Here is an 18,618-nt window from a genome sequence, read left to right as displayed (position 1 = left end):
CGCCGCCACAGTTTTCTTGCTGTTTTCTTCCCCTGCCCACCCGTGCCTGCCACCACCGTTTTCTCTTCCCCCACCGCCATCTTTCCTGCCTCACCTGCAAGCCTGTCTGCTGGCGCCGCCACTTTCCTTTCCCCCTGCTGGCAGCTCACTCGCGAACTCTTGCGAGAGCTGCCACACATGGGATTAGCGACGGGTACGCCTTAGAGAAATATAGATAGATAGATAGTTGGCTAAAATGGCTCCCTGTCCCCAAAGGGCTCTCAATCTAAAAAAGAAACACCAGCAACAGCCACTGGAGGGATGCTGTGCTGGGGACGGATAGGGCCAGTTGCTCTCCCCTTGGTCAATAAAAAGAATCATTACTAAAATGCCTCTTTGCTCAGTTAGCAGGTGCCTTCATGTGTGGGCCCCCCAAGTGCATCTGGTTTGTCCCGAGAAACCGGATGCTGGATTAGATGGACCACTGGCCTGACCCAGTAGGGCTACCTCCTGGGTTCTCATGACAGTAAGGAAGGGGGCCTCCATGCTCAGAAGCAGTCTACCTCAGAGTACCAGCTGCAAACAGCATACCACAGAGGAGCTGCACTGCCCCCATGCCCTGTTTGGGGACTTCCTAGAGGCAGCTGACTAGCCCCAGGGTGTTGTACACAATAGACTTTCTCCAGTCTAATCCAGCACAGCTCATCACATGTCTTCATAGCTTCTTGCTTCCTTCATCAGATGGCTGAGTCAGCAAGTTGCGGACAGAAAGGACGGAGAAACTGGAGAATCCCTGAGAGCAAGAGTTCCCAAACTGGGTCCTATATGGACTACAACCCCCCTCATCTCAAGTGGTTGGGGATGATGGGAGTTGTAGTCCAGCAACATCTAAGGACCCCAGCCTAGGAACCCTTGCCCTTGAGAGGAACCTCTTGCCAAGAGGTGGCTTTCTATGAATATTTGTTTTCCCTCCACCCAGGACCTTTGCTCTGAATGAGTTGATCTTCTGAAACTGTATGCAACCCAATTAGCAGTCTTCATTACCTCACTGTAATGAACGTCCATCATCCCGGCGTCTTCCTTCATTGCACCCTCTTCACCAATGTTGGGTGTGATTTTCTTGAAGGCTGAACAGCCTGTAGGGAATAATTCTACAGCCAGGAGGAAGAAAGGTGGAGAGAGAGAGAGAGAGAGAGAGAGAGAGAGAGAGAGAGAGAGAGAGAGAGAGAGAGAGTGAGAGTGAGAGAGAGCGCATAGCTGGCGGTCAGCTGAATAAGAACCACACAGCTAAAGCTGCAGATGATCCATTCATCCAGGGCTTTATACATAACACATACCTGCAAGGCTGTTGGAACCAGTGGAGAACTAGTAACAAATGTAAGTGCCCAGTTATAAATTCAGCAAAACCACGCACCAGCCTGTAGCCCTCACTGTTTTCTAGTTGTTCATGTAGGTGCCGGGACAGCTCACATGACGGACGTTAGGGAAGGAGAAACCTCCTACCTTAATTCGGAAGTGAGGCACGCTCTGTTGGCTGACCATGTGTCAGTTAAAAGAAAGTCAGAGGCGGGGAGCTTGATCATGAGCTAAGCCTCAGCTGGGTAGGAAGAGCACTACAGCATAGGGACATAGGAAGCTGCCGTATATCGAGTCAGATCATTGCTTCATCTAGCTCAGTATTGTCTACCCAGACTGGCAGCGGCTTCTCCAAGGTTACAGGCAGGAGTCTCTCCCAGCCCTATCTGGAGATGCCAGGGAAGGGACTTGGAACCTTCTGCATGCAAGCAGGCAGAAGCTCTTCCCAGAGCAGCCCCATCCCCTGAGGGGAATATCTTACAGTGCTCACATGTAGCCTCCCATTCAAATGCAAACCAGGGCAAAACCAGCTTGGCACAAGGGACAATTCGTCCCCAGGCCTGCTCAGCTTTGGCCCTCCTGCAGATGTTGGCCTACAACTCCCATAATCCTTGGCTATTGGCCACTGTGACCAGGGATTGTGGGAGTTGTAGTCCAAAAACAGCTGGGTGGGGGAAGGAACTTGACCAGGCCTAAATAATGTTGACCTTGTGAACTGCCTGATGTTAGTCCAAGGCTTAGAAACCAGACAGGGGGCTAAGCAAGGTTTCTAGCATCCTGCATCACCCACCCAACCTCGGCTCCTGTCCTGTTAATGTTTTCCATGAAATCTGTGCGATAAGCATAGGAAACTCACTCTATATGGCATGAAACTCAGCCGCATTTTGCAAAGGAAATGCACACAGGGTATTTGGAGGGCTAATGTCGGTTTCCTTAAAGTAAAGGGCACACACTCTTCCCACTACTGTTAAGAATGTCTGTGCTCTGGGAACTTCTGTTTTATGAACCCTGCTTCCTCTTTTATTCCCACACACCAGTGGAAAAATGTATAAAGACATTTTAAAAAGGCATCTATAATTAAGGGAAAAAAAGAGAAGTGAGAGCCACCGCAGAACAAGTGGCTGTGCTTTGAGTGGATATGGGAGAATTAAAACAATAAATGACTTGTTTTATGGTTGAGTGCTCTCCTGGATTTCAAAGGACTTTCCAGGGACTGATTCTATCTATCTATCTAACCAACCAAAAAACTAAAAACTAACTAATTAATTAATATACCATCCTTCCTAAAGTGGCTCAGGGCGGTTGACATTAAAATCACACACCTAATAAAACAATTAAAGTCAGAAAACATTTAAACCAGATTAAAACCCATTAAAATTAAAACTCGGCATCATTAAAAGCCAGGCTAAAAAGATGGTTCTTGTAAGGCTCCCCGGAAGGCCTCCAAGAAAGATTAATATCTGTGGGGAGCATGTTCCACAACCCAGGGGCGGCAACAGAGGAGACCCTATCCCAGGTCGCCACCCGATGAACCGGTGATGGATCGGATCAGACGGACTCGGGCTTTCAACGATCTCAACCATGCAGGTGCAAATCGCCATTGCTTGAAGACGCTGGCCCGAATGGAAGGGCCTAGGGTTGTTCCTGGTCCCCACTGCCATGGAAGGGGCAGGGAGAGAAGGGAGAAGGACTGCTCCGCTCCCCACCACAGCCACCCCTTGGCCAGGGTAAGAATTAAAATTTTTTAATAAAGTGCAGCTTGGGGGGCGGGCGCAAGGCCCCCAGCCCCGGCCATTTGGAGCCTCAGAATCTCATCACACCAGCGAGGCTGGGATCTGCTCAGAAGCCCAGGATCCAAGCCTTCCAAACAGCACTGAGATGGGTTCGCCCTGTGGGAGAGTCCCTGCTTTGCTTGCAGAAGGCCCTGGGTTTGATCCCTGGCAGCATCTCCAGGTAGGGTTTGGATACCCTTGTCTGAAACCCCCGGAGAGCTGCTGCCAGTCAGATCACACAGACCCAGGTGGACCATTGCTCTGACGCAGAAGACAACACAAGTCTATCAAAGGCTACTCGTCTGAGGGCTATAAACCACCTCCAGCTCAGAGACAAGATGTGCCTCTAAATAGCAGTTGTAGAGGAGCAACAGCAGGAGAGAGGGCATGCCCTCCCTTCTCGCCTGTAGGTTTCTCAGAGGCATCTGGTGGGCCACTGTGTGAAACAGGATGCTGGACTAGATAGGCCTTGGGCCTGATCCAACAAGGCTGTTCATATGTTCTTAATACACATGGTGTGGATCAAGTGGTTGGAGAGAAGTTTTTCTCCCTCTCCCATAATAGAAGCTGGGGCTATCCATTGAAGCTTAAGGCTGAGAGAGTCAGGAAAGACAAAAGCAAGTACTTCTTTACACAACTTGTGGTTGAACTACGAAATTCTCTGCCACCAGATGTGACGATGGCGACCAATCTAGATGGTTTTAGGAAGGGACCAGGCAAACTCATGGAGGACAGGGCCACCAGTGGATACTAGCCTGGATAGCCGCAGACTGCATCAGAGAGGGCTTGCCCCTGGACGCCAGGGTCTGGGGAACACCAACACTGCCCTCTTTTCTCTGCTGGTAGGATTCTCCAATGCTCCTGGCTGGCCACTACGTGAAGCAGAACGTTGGACGGGATGGGCCTTTGGCCAGACCCAGCCAGGCTTTTCTTATATTTGTTGGAAATGAAGGACTTTACGCTGTCTCATGTCTCAATGACAGAGGGGGACAGACTAGTGAGTCAGAGGGCTAGAGAGGTCAAGACATTGGTCATCCCTTCTCTACTGCTCTGACACTATCCCTTTGTTATGTAGATTGCTATTCTTAGGGACTTCCTTCCTTTCTGCCTGGCCACTTCCTCTTCCTTCTCCCTTGCAACATGCAAGCTCCTCTCTCTCTCTGCACCATGCATGCAGAGATGCATCCATGTGCATCCAGCTAGCTAGCTAGATTAGAGATACTATCTCTCCACTTTACTATCTAGAATGGAGTTCACTAATAAATACTCCATATATTGATTAGAAACTATGAACTGGCTCCAAGTTATTTTACTCTTAGCATACACACATGCCTGGGCAGACTCTGCTGTGTTGTGCCTCTGTGCACTCTGCTATATTTGAAGGGTATCTCTTACCAGAGAGAATTCCCAACAATATTCTCATAACAAGCTTCCCTTTTCAGCCTTCCTACATCAAGTGCTTACTTTTTCGGTGCAGGAACTCCGTCACAAGTGCTGCAATGTGGACATAGCACATGGCCGCCTGCAAAAAGAAAGAAAGAAAAAAAAAGGGCCAAGAAGAAAGAGTCAGTAGTGCAGCCAATACATAACCTGTGTGTCCCAACTAGAGGCCTTAGAATCCACCAAGGCCCTTACCTCGGAGAAATCGCCATTCTTGACATGGATCCTGGCCATGCTGTCCAGCCACGTCTTCCTCAGCTCCGGCGTGCTGGCGTAGGACTTGGCCAAACTATACTGCAGGTCAATCAGCATCTCGGGGTCCTTCTCGTGCTCCTTCATCTGAGCTGTGGCCATCAGCACAGTCCGGATTCTCTTGGTCAAGTCTTTGACTTCAGAAGGAAAAGCTGTTGACTGCCGTAAAAACAGCCAAGGGAAGGCGGAAAGAGACAAAGTGATCAGATCAGACCTCCAAGATCAGATCTCAGATCGCTGTAAACTTAAAACACAAATGCAGGGCCCTCAAATTGGATACAGTGGCGATCCGGGGAGGACGTTTTTAACCTTTTCTGGGCATCATTTCCCTTGCCCCCACATCAAAGTGACTGTTAGCCCCACTGCAGGGGAAAGTAAAGTACCACTTCCCCCGCTATACTGTGTTTACCTGAATCCAAGACTAGGTTTCCCCCAGGTTCTTTGATGTTAGAAACTGGGGTGAGGGGGCGTATTACATTCAAAGTCCTATCCCCTTTGGGTAAATGCAGGTATAACCCATATTTAACCTCTGTTTTTTAGAGGATCGTCTTAAATACAGAGTGGAGGGGGTTGGGCAAGATGGCGATCTGAGCAAAAGCAATATACCAACTGGCTTTCTCATCTCTCAAGTTCTTTATTGACCAAGCTGCAAGAGTTTGAAAAACAGAAGAAAGGAGCTAATTCAAAGTTGTGAGGGCTGCCTGGTGTCTTTGACGTTGGGCGATCTCACTCTGAATTTTTTTTCCTTGGCATTTCCAGCTGCCTGTACTCGGCTTGAGAAGAATGGAAAGCAGTGCATTTTTTTAAGGTCAGTCTACACCCACCCCCCTTTTGTACATATCTGTCTACTCTTGAAACTGGACTTTTAGTTTTTTCTGATATAACTATTGCTTTTTTATTTTTTAACTTGTGACTTATGCAACTTAATTTTTCCTCTCCCTTTTCTGCCGTGAAGGTGGCACCCTGTTTATAGAATAGCCTTCCCAATGAGGCTTGCTTGGCACCATCCCTATGATCTTTTAGATGCCAGGTGAAGACCTTTTTGTTCATCCAGGCCTTTCAAGAAGGGTTTTTTAAAGTTTTAAAAATGTTTTTGTATATTATTGTAATCTCCTGCCTCCCCCATTTTAACGGGTTTTAATTGCATGTTTTATTGTCTTTCTTTGTGAGCCACCCAGAGAACAAATGCTATGGGGCAGTCAGCAAATAAAGTTATTATAAATGTTGTTGTGGTTGTTCTCTTACAGCACTAAAGAATAGCAGTTGTTATCTTATTCTCTTACAGGTCTTGAGAAGCCAGCAGAGACAAAAGCTGAGTTCAGACAGAGTGAGTCGAAGAATCGCCGAACTCATGAGCTCACTCCTGCCCTTCCCCAACTTCGAGTGAGGATTCCTGGCTTATCAAGCCACAGCTCTGTGTCTTGTCTGAACCTCAGAGCTGTGGTTGAGCAATGGGCTGGCAAACCAGGATACGAAACTCAGATCAAGTTTGACTTCACATCCTGATTTGCAAACCACAGTGAAACTGAGCTTCCTGGGTTCAGATGACATGCACAGTGCTGGTTCAGCAAGACAGGATTCCTTCATGTGTGAGGGGAGCAGGACGGGTGGGGGAAGGGAAAAGCACATGGGCTTGGGGCTTACTCAGCTTGCCTTCCCCCCCCTGAAGCAACAAACCATGGTTTGTTGGATCATGTGAACCAGGTCAAATCCAATTCAGGTTCCGGTCACCATACTTTAAGAAGGACATTGTAGAACTGAAGAAGCTGCAGAAGAGGGCAACCAAAATGATCTGAAGGTGCCTGGAGCACCTTCCTTATGAGGCAAGGCTACAGCATCTGAGGTTTTTTAGTTTAGAAAAAAAGATGTCTGTGGGGAGATATGACAGAGATCTATAAAATCATGCATGATGTGGAGGAAGTTGACACAGAGAAATTTTTCTCCCTCTCACATAACACTAGAACCAGGGGTCATCCCATGAAACTGATTGCCAAGAAATTTAGGACTGACAAAAGGAAGTACTTTTTCACACAGTACATAATTAATCTATGGAACTCTCTCCCACTGGATGTGGTGATGGCCGCTAGCTTGGATGGCTTTTAAGAGAGGTTTAGATAAATTCATGGAGGACAGGTCTGTCACTGGCTACTAGTCTGAGGGTTAGAGTTAGCCTCAGAGGCAAGATGCCTCTAAATACCTGTTGCAGAGGAGTAACAGCAGGAGAGAGGGCATGTCCTCAGCATTTGCCTGTGGGCTTCCATAGGCATCTGGTGGGCCACTGTGTGAAACAGAATTTTGGACCAGATGGGCCTTGAGCCTGATCCAGCAGGGCTGTTCTTACGTTCAGGTTCTTGCAGAATTAATAAGAAATGTGAGAGAAAGCATGCCTGCAGCAGTGTGCACTCTTATCTTTCTTCCTGAATGAAGAGGGAGCAAACATCCCCGTTGCCTTGATATGCTCATCGATTACTTTTTGCCTGTTCTTGGCACGGGACGTGCCCAGGTTGTGCTCTGCACAAAAAAGTAAATATATTCCATGCCTTTTTTTAAAAAAGAGATGGGGCTGTAACTCAGTGCTGGAGCATCTGCTTGCATGCAGAAAGCCCCAGGTTCAATCCCTGGCAGCATCTCCAGGTAGGGCTGGCAAAAGTTCCTGTCTGGAACTTTGGAGAGCCACTGACAGTTACTGTAGACATCCTGAGCTAGAAGGACCAAGGGTCTGACTGTGAAGTCAGTAGCATCCTCTGTTCAAAGAGCTGAATCCTGACACCAGTATAAAATTACACAAATGAGGAAATATTGCATATACTGGCTTCTTTGGCATATAAAATGTAAATAACAAGAAGAAGAAGAAGAAGAAGTCAAACTAATCGACATAACAACAACAACAACAAGTGAAAATAATCGACATAGCAATACCAGAATAGAAGAAAAAGAAATAGAAAAAAAATCACAAAATACAAAGATCTACAAATTGAAATTGAAAGGCAGTGGCAGAAGAAGACCAAAATAATCCCAGTGGTAATTGGCGCCCTGGGTGCAGTTCCAAAAGACCTTGAAGAGCACCTCAACACCATCGGGGCCACAGAAATCACCATCAGCCAATTACAAAAAGCAGCTTTACTGGGAACAGCCTATATTCTGCGACGATATCTATAATAACAACAGCAACAATATTGATAATAAAATCCAGCCATCCTTGTCTATTGACAAACCAGTCAATAGCACCTGTCTGACTGTGTAAACAAGAAATAATAGTAATAATTTATTCTGCTCCTATCAGGCAGGGCAATGGGAAGGAGTTCTGCAGGTTTAGGGCCATATGGTCACAGTCATATGGACTAGAAATGTTTCTGTCTTTGGAAGATTGAGCACCCTCAGGCTGCTGGGGCCGGACCACCACGACACCCCCTCCCACAGGGTACCCCCTTTCCTCCCATGCACACGCCCCACTCCACTCAGCCGCACTCATGATTCTTCCTATCCAGCACAGGGAGAATCAGGAGACAGGCTGATTCCGGTGAACGCTGAGTGAAGTTAGGGTGTGAGCTATCACAGCATCCCCTTCCCCAGGACACCCCCCCGACACCCCCACCCCCTGACACACGAGGTGTTCACTGGCTGGAAGCACGAGACTCTCCTTCTCCTGTTCAAGCACTGGCTGGCTGGGGGTTTCTTTCCTTGCCTCACTCCCAGCAAGGCAGAGAAAGGAACCCTCGGCCACTCAGCGCTTGAATGAAGCACTGACCAGGAAGGATCAGGAGAAGGGTTGAGCAACCCCTCTTCCCAGGAGTGGCCACGCCCCCTGCACCAATGTCAGATGCAGGGGGCGTGGTCAGTATCGGGAGCAGGGTCACTCAGCCTGACTCCTGATCCTCCCTGTGCTGGATGGAAAGAATCAGGAGTGGGGCTGAGTGGACCAATACTGGCCATGCTCCTTGCATCTGATGTTGATGCTGAGATGTGTGGTTAAGGTGTAGCACTTAGCAGCAATAGCACTTACATTTATATACCGCTCTATAGCCGGAGCTCTCTAAGCGGTTTACAATGATTTTAGCATATTGCCCCCAACATTCTGGGTACTCATTTTACCGACCTCGGAAGGATGGAAGGCTGAGTCAACCTTGAGCCTCTGGTCAGGATCGAACTTGTAACCTTCTGGTTACAGGGCGGCAGTTTTACCACTGCGCCACCAGGGGCTCATTCGTGTACACATTGTGTACACATTGTGTACACAATGATTTGCGTGTACACAAGGTGTACACATTGATTTGTAAGGGGATGGGAGCTGCTGGCAGGAGCATGTCCCCCAAGCCACTGGTGAGCTTCCTACACCTGACAGCACTCAAAATCAAACTAAATGTACCCAGCTCTGGATACACCACACACCTATGCATCATGCGGCAAGAAATGCTTCTTTGCCAGCACTGCAGGCAACTGTGCCAGAACGGCAGGCAGGAAGCAGATTTTTACTGAAAAGGAAACGCAAGTCTTAAAAAAAGAAACATTGCTGCTATTTCCGTACGTACCGAAAAGCATAAGGAACTAGCAAAATCAGAATTGATAATGAAGACATTGAAGAGGTGGATAGCTTATGCCTTTTAGGCATAATCAACAGTCAAGGATCCAGCAGTCAAGAAATATGCCACAGACTAGCACTTGGTAGGGTTGCAATTAAGGCCTTGGAAAGGATATTTAGATGGCGTGATGTGTCTATACCTACAAAAATTAGGATCGTTCGGACAATGGTTTTTTCCGTGGCACTCTATGGATGTGAAAGCTGGACTTTGAAGAAGCAAGATAGAAAAAGAATTGACGCTTTTGAACTTTGGTGCTGGAGACTTTTGAGGATACCATGGACAGCCAGGAAAACAAACCAATGGATCATAGAATGAATCAATCCAGAATTTTCACTCGAGGCACAAATGACCAGGCTCAAACCATCATACTTTGGACACAGTATGCGAAGACCCAGCTCCCTTGAGAAGTCCATCATGCTGGGCAAAGTGGAAGGAAAGAGAAGAAGAAGATGACCAGCAGCAAGGTGGATGGACTCGATTACGACAGCAATGAATGCACCACTGAGAGACCTTAAAGGCCAAGTTGAAGACAGATCATCCTGGAGAGAATGTGGTCGCTAAGAGCTGGCACTGACTTGACAACACTTAATCAATCAATCAAAATGAAATTCAAAGAGACAATGCAAAATTCTGCATGTACGTAAAGGCGAAAAAATATCAAATGCACATGTATTGGGTGCGGAATACCTGGCTTGGAAGCAGGACATGTGAAAAGGATTTTGGGATTCCAGTCCATCACAAGCTGAACACAAGTCAGCAGTGTGAGGTAGCTGCAAAAAAGGCTAACGTGATTTTAGGATGCATTCATAACGTCATAGCTTCCATGTACTGATAACCATTCCCCTTTACTTTGCACTAGTCAGAACTCATTTGGAGCACTGTGTCTTGTTCTGGGCATCACTTTTTAATAAGGATGCTCAAACAGACAAATTGGAATAGGTTCAGAAGTGGGCAACGAAGATGGCTGGGGTCTGGAGAAGAAGCTGTGTGAGGAAAGACTGAAGGAACTGGTTATGTTTAGCTGGGAACAGAGAAGTGTGATGGGAGTCGTGATAGCCCTCTTCATTTGGGCTGTCACACAGAAAAGGGCAAAGACATTGACATGGTAGAACTGGAAAAGGTGCAGAAGTGGACAACCAAGATATCCAGGGGCCCGGAGCACCTTCCTTAGGAGTCAAGGCTACAGCATCGGGGGCTTTTTAGTCTGGAAAAGAGGCAACTAGGGGGAGACATGATAGCACTATATAAAGTTATGCATGGAGTAGAGAGAGTGGACAGGGAGAAATTTTTCTCCCTCTCTAACACCACCTGAACCACGGGTTATCCCATGAAACTGAATGTTGGGAAATTTAGGACTGACAAAAGTAAATACTTTTTGACACAGCACACAATTAATCTATGGAATTCTCTGCCACGGGATGTGGCGATGGCCACTAGCTTGGATAGATTTCAAAGGGGCTTGTAGAAATCCACGGTGGACAGGTCTATCAATGGCTACTAGTCTGGTGGCTATAGGCTACCTCCAGCCTCAGAGATGAGATGCCTCTAAATACCAGTTGCAGGTGAGCAACAGCGGGAGAGAGGTCCTGCCCTCACCTCTTGCCTGTGGACTCCCCAGAGGCATCAGGTGGGCCACTGTGGGAAACAGGATGCTGGACGTGATAGGCCTTGGGCCTGATCTGGCAGGGCTGTTCTTATATGTTCTCTGTTGCCCTAGAGGGGAGATGTGATCATGTGGCCTCATTACTAAGCCATATCTGAGTGAGGTACTCTGGACTGTCATGGTGGTGGGCCGGGAGGGGGAGGAGGAATGGAATCCACCAGCAGTCAGGACTCCTGGGCACACAATTGTTGCTGCTGCCCAAGCTATGCAACAGGCAGATTAGTTCAAAAAAAAAAAGTGAGGGGTGACAGTGGATTTGTGAGACCTCAGTCATGGTGTGAACTCAACAGATTCTCTCTCAACGTTCATAACAGGAAGAATGCTGCAATTCACCTCAACGGCTACCACAGCAACTGCTAGAAAGAGCGTCCCTTCTCTCCCTGAGCAAATAGAAGATTATGGCACAGTTGCATGCAATCAGAAAACCACACATCACACAGCCATTAAAGCCCGCATTGAAGCACATGGCCCCTTCTTCCAGGACGTGTGCTCTGCCCAGAGCAAAGCCCTTTCTTTGCTCACAGGAATCCCAACCTACCTTCACAGGTCGGTCGCTGTTGGCAAAGTTATTGATTATGGACAGCGATTCCTGGAACCTTGAACCTCCGCTAAGCCCCACGTCAGCGACCAGCTGGCTCACGGCAATAATGATCTATTGGAGCAACAGGGACATGAAGGGAAAGGTTGTTTTCCAGAGTATACAATTGCTCAATAAATGGCACAAGCTAGCCTAAACCTAAAAATCCCAAGAAGGATGGTTTTGATCCCCCCAGTTCCGCTAGCACGGGAATCCCCAAACTTTGCATACTGCACAAGAACACTTCATTTCCCCAGTATCCTTCACTATACTACTACAAATATTTATATACCACTTTTCCAACAAATGTTTCCAAAGCGGTTCACATAGAGAAACAACAAATAAGTAAGATGGATCCCTGTCCCCAAAGGGATCACGATCTAAAAAGAAACAGGATGGCTTGAGATTTGGACTGGGTTCCTTGAAAGAGCGCCTTGCCCCATTTGTCCCTACCCATACCTTAAGATCTTCAAAGGCCCTCCTCTGGGTGCCCCTGCAAAACAAGGTGAGGCAGGTGGCTACCAGGGGGAGAGGGACTTTTTGGTGTGGCACCCTGACTAGGCTTGTGTGACACTTTGGTCAAAGCAGAATCCTCTGCGTAGTCCTCCTGGCAACATGTGGAGACAACCATTCTCACTGTGCAGTGCTGTGCCTTTTAAAGGAGCTGTCATGGGCCCCTCCATCACGCATGGCATGCATGGAGAGCTAGGAAGTATAGACTGGGCAGAGGTCAGTACAGTGGGAAATGACGTGAGTTTTGGGTGGCATACAAATTCGTTAAATATATAAATAATAAATAAATAACTGACATTGACGGGTTTTCGCCCAAGTGGGCCCCACTTGAAAAACAATGAGGATCACTGCATTATACAGAACCTCCTGTGAGCCCCCAAGTACCCCCACATCTAAAGGAGGTTGCCTGTTGCAGCTCTGTATGAGTCCCCATTTCCCATCGGCCTCTGGAATTTTACTGCATTTCTGTGTTCGGATGAGAATTGCAACCAGGACATAGGGATGTGCACAAAACGGTCTGCTTAGTTCAGTTCTAGTCTGAACTGGGCTCGAACCGAATCGGGCATGTTCTGTTTGGGCACCCTGAACGAGGGGCCTGGCTCGGCTTGAATTCGGTTTGGGCCTGGTTTGGGGGTGTCAGCGACTTTTGTTTGTTCGTTTAATAAAAAAACTCAAGCTGAACCGGACCTGGTCTGGCTCCAGGATAAGCCCTTGGACCGGGCCGGCTTGATGGTGAACCGGCTCGAGGTCGAGCCGGTTCGCACATTCCTACCAGGACAGAGAATTACCTGCCCTCAGTGGAGGCTGCTCAGCAGTGCCCCACCATGCCCCTGTGTGAGTCCTCCAAGTGGGGGCAATTCCAACCCTTCAGAAAGGGACCTCCTCCTGAGTGTAATGCGGCCCAATTTTAATTCAGAAAAGAAGTGGAGCTACTCTTTAGCAACAATATTGTTATTACATTATTACTCTTGTACAGAGACCAAACACAAAGAAACCAGGCTTCCAACCGGTTTACATCTTGGCCATGTAATTCCTGGTATAACCAGTTATTGATTTTACAGCACTAAAATCAATGTGAGGTGTGCATTTAGCACTTATAGCAATAGCACTTACATTTATATACCGCTCTATAGCTGGAAGCTCTCTAAGCGGTCTACAATGATTTAGCATATTGCCCCCCAACATTCTGGATACTCGTTTTACCGACCTCGGAAGGATGGAAGGCTGAGTCAACCTTGAGCCCCTGGTCAGGATCGAACTTGTAACCTTCTGGTTACAGGGCGGCAGTTTTACCACTGCACCACCAGGGCAGACATTCACACACATTTATGCAAACTCCAACTCAAGCAAAGAATACCGTATTTACCTGAATAGAAGAGGACTCAGAGTTTAAGATGATCCCCTTAAAAACAAGAGGTTAAATACAGGATATTCCTGTATTTACCTTAAAGGAACAGGATTCTGAATTTAAGATGACCCCCCTATTTCTAACATCAAAGAACTAGGGGCAGGGGAACGCAGTCTTGGATTGAGGAGTCTTGAATTACAAGTCTTGAAATGCTGACTTGGATTACATACGGTAATCCTGAAAGCATAGAGTTCCTAATCTTGGGTCCCCAGATGTTGCTGGACTACAATTCCCAGCATCCCATCCTATGGGAGTTGTAGTCCAACCACATCTGGGGGACCCAGGTTGGGGACCCTGGATGTAAGGGATGCGAATTCTGGCCCGGTTCCTTCTCTCTTGCACAGCGATATTGCTCTCCCTTGCACTGACCTGGAGATGAGTCCTTAGGAAGGTTTTCCGCTTGGTGAACTCAAAGTTGTTCCTCATGAGCAGATACAGAAGGGCGGAGGCCTCGCTCCGAGTCAAGCTCAGCTTGGAGGTGCAGCACTTCAGGACTTCGTAGCAGAGGGCAGCGCACATGTTCACCCGGCCCTTGAAAAAAGCTGCAGGGAACTGGACGGGCCACAGGACGGGGGACAGGGGAGGGGTTGGAACACAGGAAGATCACTCCTCTGTTTTGTAAAGCCTGCTGGTCGCGTATGAATACGACAAATATTTATATACTGTTTTTCAACAAAAGTTCCCAAAGTGGTTTACAAATACATACATACATACATACATCTCTGTCCACAAAGGACTCACAATCTTAAAAAGAAACACAAGATAGACACCACCACCAGCCACTGGAAGGTTGTTGTGTTGGGGATGGATAGGGCCAGTTGCTCTCCTCCTGCTCAGTAAAGAAGGCGGAGGACAGAAGGAGGCAAGAGATATCCGGGTGGGGCGGTGGAATGAATGGCAACACTGCAGGTGGGGAATCGCATTCTGGAACGATCCCCTCCCTTAAAAAAGAATCCCTTCCAATTGGAATTCTAGCGCAGCAGAGAGCGGACTTGCCTACAAGCTCTCTCCCCATGCTACATTTTCCCTTATAGAGAAATCCCGCCCTCCCCCCCGCTCCAATGGGGACATTAAAAAAAAAATGGTGCTCCCCACTCCTACAGACAGAAGAGGTACTGGCCGCATTCACATGTAACGCAGAACAGTGGGTCCAATGGACCTGCGGTTCCGCACCCCCTCCCCCGCCCGCATTTGTACATTCGGGAGAGCTGCCTCCCTTCAGTTAGTGAGACTGCAGAGAGGCGACGGAGGCGGCTGCGTGGGCTTCCTTCTTTACTGAAGGACAGCCCGCATAGCCAATCATGCCGGAGTTGAGAGAGGAGCTTCCTCCCTCAACTCCGGTTCCAGTGGAGGCAGCCTGTGGTTCCGAATTCGGACGTACCGCAGGCTGCCTGGAACCTCAGGTTGCGGCAATGAAACTCATGACAACCCAAGGGTTCCATTTGGAGTTCCAATTCTGAACCCTCGGTTTCACCGCCTCGTCGGATTCCAGTTCCCCGAATCCCCGCACTCGGATGTAATGGCTGCAGAACCGCAGGCCTATTCAACTGCAGTTCCGCGTTACGTGAGAATGCGGCCATAGTCTGTTCTGTCACCTCAGGACTCGACCGCCTCATTCTCTGCATATGTGGCCCACACCAAAGGCAAACAGCATTTGAGACCTTGCACGGATTTAATAACATTTCTTCACAGGAATGTATGAAGCTGTCTCCTGCCAAGTCAGACTATTGGTCTACCTTGCCCGGTATTGTCTACTCTGGCGGGCAGCAGTTCTCCAGGATCTCTCAAGGCAGGGCTTTCCCCATCATCTGCTACTTGATCCTTTAATGGGAGATACTCTGAACCTTCTGCATGCAAAGCAGAAGGGGAGCAATAGCAGGAGAGAGATGGGCAGCTTCACATGTTCATCAGGAGCATTCATCAGATGGGAGAGCAGCTGTGCCCAGAAGGTCCCAGGTTCAATCCCTGGCAGCATCTCCAGGTAGGGCTGGGAAACACCCCAAACCCTAGAGAGAGTTGCTGCCAGCCAGTGTGGACAGGACTGAGCCAGATGGGCCAATGGTTTGGCTAAATATAGGCAGTTGAATATACTCATATACAGTTTCAAAGTTGATGGATATATATGCAAGCCTACCTTGTTTATGAACGCTCTCAGAGACGCGAAGACGTGCTTAAGGGTGGCCTCGGACTGCCCGTTCTTGAGAAAGGCAAGGTGAACATCAAAGACCTTTTTCATCAGGGGGTTGTGGCCGTCGTTGTTCAAGAGCTGGTTCTAGAGAACAAGGAGGTGGTTTGTTTTGGCAGAAGGATGGAGCGGCTCTCCAGAAACGTGCTGTGATGCAGAGCAAACCCTCCCTCACACTAGACAGACCACAGATCTGCTAAGGAAGAACCAAAGTGTGGGACAGAAGGGAAAGTGCCAGATGACATGCTAGGAAATGCCGCGCTCTGCAAGCATTTATTTAGGAACATAGGAAGTTGCTACATACTGAGTCAGACCCTTGGTCCATCCAACACAATATTGTCAACACAAACTGGCAGCGGCTTCCTCAGGCTGCAGGCAAGAGTCTCTCTCAGCCCTATCTTGGAGATGCTGCCAGGGAGGGAACTTGGAACCTTCTGCTCTTCCCAGAGCGGTTCCATCCCTTAAGGGGAATATCTTATGCTGCTCACACATGTAGTCTCCCATTCAAATGCAAACCAGGACAGACCCTGCTTAGCAAGGGGGACAATTCATGCTTGCTACCGCAAGACCAGCTCTCCTCCCATGTTCTTTCGCTGAGCTACAGCCCCATCCAAATTCCTACAGAAATGAACTCGGGGGGGCAACATCTCAGCCATGCTCGGAGAGGTCTTGCAGTAGCAAGCATGAGTTGTCCCCCTTTGCTCAGCAGGGTCTGTCCTGGTTTGCATCTGGATGGGTGACTACATGCAAATGATGTAAGATATTCCCCTTCAGGGATGGGGCCATAACTCAGTGGGAGAGCATGCAAAAGTCCCAGGTTCAATCCCTGGCAGCATCTCCCGGTAGGGCGGAAGAAGCTGTTGCCAGTCAGTGGCTAACTAGATGGACCAATGGTCTGATTTGAGTCCCTCACCAACTGCGGTTTCTCAATCGCGGATGTGAGTATCCGCAACTGGGAAATTGTGGCAGGTCTTGTCAACTGTGACCTGAGTATCTGCAGTTTGGTGATATTTTTTTGAAATTGTAGGGTTTTTGGGGGGAGGGATTTGAGGGGGTCAGGGGGTCATTTCCGGGGGTCAGGTGAGCGTTTTAAATTTTTTTTTACTTTTTGCAACTACGATTCCCCTAACCCCATTTCCAATGTTTTCCCATTGCTTCCCAACTGCGACACTGGCCAACCGCGAGGTTTTCTAGCAACAGAACTCTCACGGTTGGAGAGGGACAAGTGTATATGGCAGCTTCCCATGCCACAGCTCAATGAAAGAACATCTGCTTCGCAGGCTGATGGTCCCCGGTTCAGTCCTTGGCAGCATCTCCAGGTAGGGCTCGGAAAGACTCCTGCCTGAAACCTTGGACAGCGGCTGCCAGTCAGTGTCGACAAGACTGGGCTAGATGGAGCAAGGGTCTGACTCCGTATAAGGCGGCTTCCTATGTCCCTGCAAGTAAAGCATCACTGGATGAAGGTAAGATGTGGTCCAGGACCCAGTGCTGACCTTGAAAGACTGAGTGAAGAACGAAATGGTATCCAGGACAGTCAGAGCCACTTCTGCTGCTGCGTTGCCCTCTAGCAGAGCCTGGTGTACAATGTCTGCCTCCGATGTGCCGGCACCTGGGATTAAAAAGCCACCTGAGAAACTACGAATATCCAAGAGGAGCAGCCCGGCTGCAGGGTCAGACCAAAGGAAGCCCATCTAGGCCAGCATCCTGATGAATTAGATGCCTGATCAACTAGACGCTGGCCAACTAGACGCCTCCAGAAAGCCCACAAGCTGCGCAGACAGGGAGGCCCATCTGTCCCTGATGTTGGTCACAGCACCTGGAATTCAGAGGTAGACTGCCTTTGAGCATGGAGGCTCCTTTCTTGACCATTGTGGTTAATTGCTGCTCACAGGCTTATCCACCGTGAATGCAGCTGGCTTTTTACAAGGAACCTAAGAAGAATATGCTGGATCAGACCAGAGGTCGATCCATTCCAGTCTCCTGCTTCCCACCAATCAGAGGCTTCCAGCATTCAGAGCCATACTGGCTACTAGTAGTCCATATTGTAATTGAAAGACCTATAATCCTCCGTGACCTTGTCTAACCCCCGGACATGGCGGCCCAGGTTCATTTGGTGGGGGAAAACCCCACCCAATGGTGGTTCTGGCCCTGCTTCCATCTGCAACAAGGGGATACGGGCAATTCGTTGAGGCTCCCAGGCACACAGTACAATTCCTGTTTAACTTGCAGACACATGAATGCCCCCTCAGACATAAGGGGAAAGGCACAGCCATTTTGTGGCAAGAATGCAGGGGCCTCTCGTGTGAAGCTACTACAGAAGGTTCTAGAACCTTCCGGAAAGGCAGGGGTATCTTCATTCGGCGTCCCAGCGGAGGCATAGAGCAAGTTGTGGGCACGAGCCCGAGATCCTTTCTTCTCCTCGGTACATACTGTGATTAAGCGTGAACGAGCTGTCGAGGCTGCTCAGGTGCTGGAGACGAGCCTGCATGGTGCCCGCTCTGCTGCGGAGGGCCGGCATCGTCTGGGATTTCCTGTCCGTGCCTGTGTGCTTCGTCAGCCAGGCATCATGAACCCTGACGAGGAGAGAGAAGAGGCAATGGGAATTTACCAGTGAACTCAGGATCATATAAAGGATCATACCTGAAGGACTGCCTGCTTCCAAGGGTTTCTGCCCGCCCAACAAGATCGTCAGGGGGTCCTTTGCTCAGTGTGCCGACATTGAGAGAGGCTAGATGGTCATGCACACAAGACAGGGCCTTCTCTGTGGTTGCCCCCAGACTCTGGAATGCTCTCCCAGAGAACATTCGCTCTGCGACAGCTGTGACTGCTTTTTTAAAAAACAACTAAAGACCTTTTTATTTAATTTATTCAGGTTTTTACTTCTGAGAGGCTG

At 48.7% G+C, this 18,618-nt stretch overlaps 1 protein-coding gene across 7 annotated transcripts in view; it reads right to left on the bottom strand.

Annotated features, from left to right (window-relative positions):
• The window catches only part of DOCK11 (dedicator of cytokinesis 11), a 130,106-nt gene that overhangs the window by 19,901 nt on the left and 91,587 nt on the right, over nucleotides 1–18,618 (bottom strand). For all 7 annotated transcript variants that reach the window (XM_053273842.1, XM_053273841.1, XM_053273840.1 and 4 more), the window contains 8 exons: nucleotides 18,156–18,298; nucleotides 17,219–17,334; nucleotides 15,675–15,812; nucleotides 13,910–14,092; nucleotides 11,581–11,694; nucleotides 4,743–4,958; nucleotides 4,572–4,629; nucleotides 1,024–1,130 (listed from right to left, as the gene is read on the bottom strand). In XM_053273842.1, the coding sequence (XP_053129817.1) occupies nucleotides 1,024–1,130; nucleotides 4,572–4,629; nucleotides 4,743–4,958; nucleotides 11,581–11,694; nucleotides 13,910–14,092; nucleotides 15,675–15,812; nucleotides 17,219–17,334; nucleotides 18,156–18,298 (1,075 nt within the window). The remainder of the gene's footprint in view (nucleotides 1–1,023; nucleotides 1,131–4,571; nucleotides 4,630–4,742; nucleotides 4,959–11,580; nucleotides 11,695–13,909; nucleotides 14,093–15,674; nucleotides 15,813–17,218; nucleotides 17,335–18,155; nucleotides 18,299–18,618) is intronic.

The sequence above is a fragment of the Hemicordylus capensis genome, chromosome 11, assembly GCF_027244095.1.
Source record: "Hemicordylus capensis ecotype Gifberg chromosome 11, rHemCap1.1.pri, whole genome shotgun sequence".
Taxonomy (NCBI): Eukaryota; Metazoa; Chordata; class Lepidosauria; order Squamata; family Cordylidae; genus Hemicordylus; species Hemicordylus capensis.
This window is presented reverse-complemented; position numbering and strand designations above follow the sequence as displayed.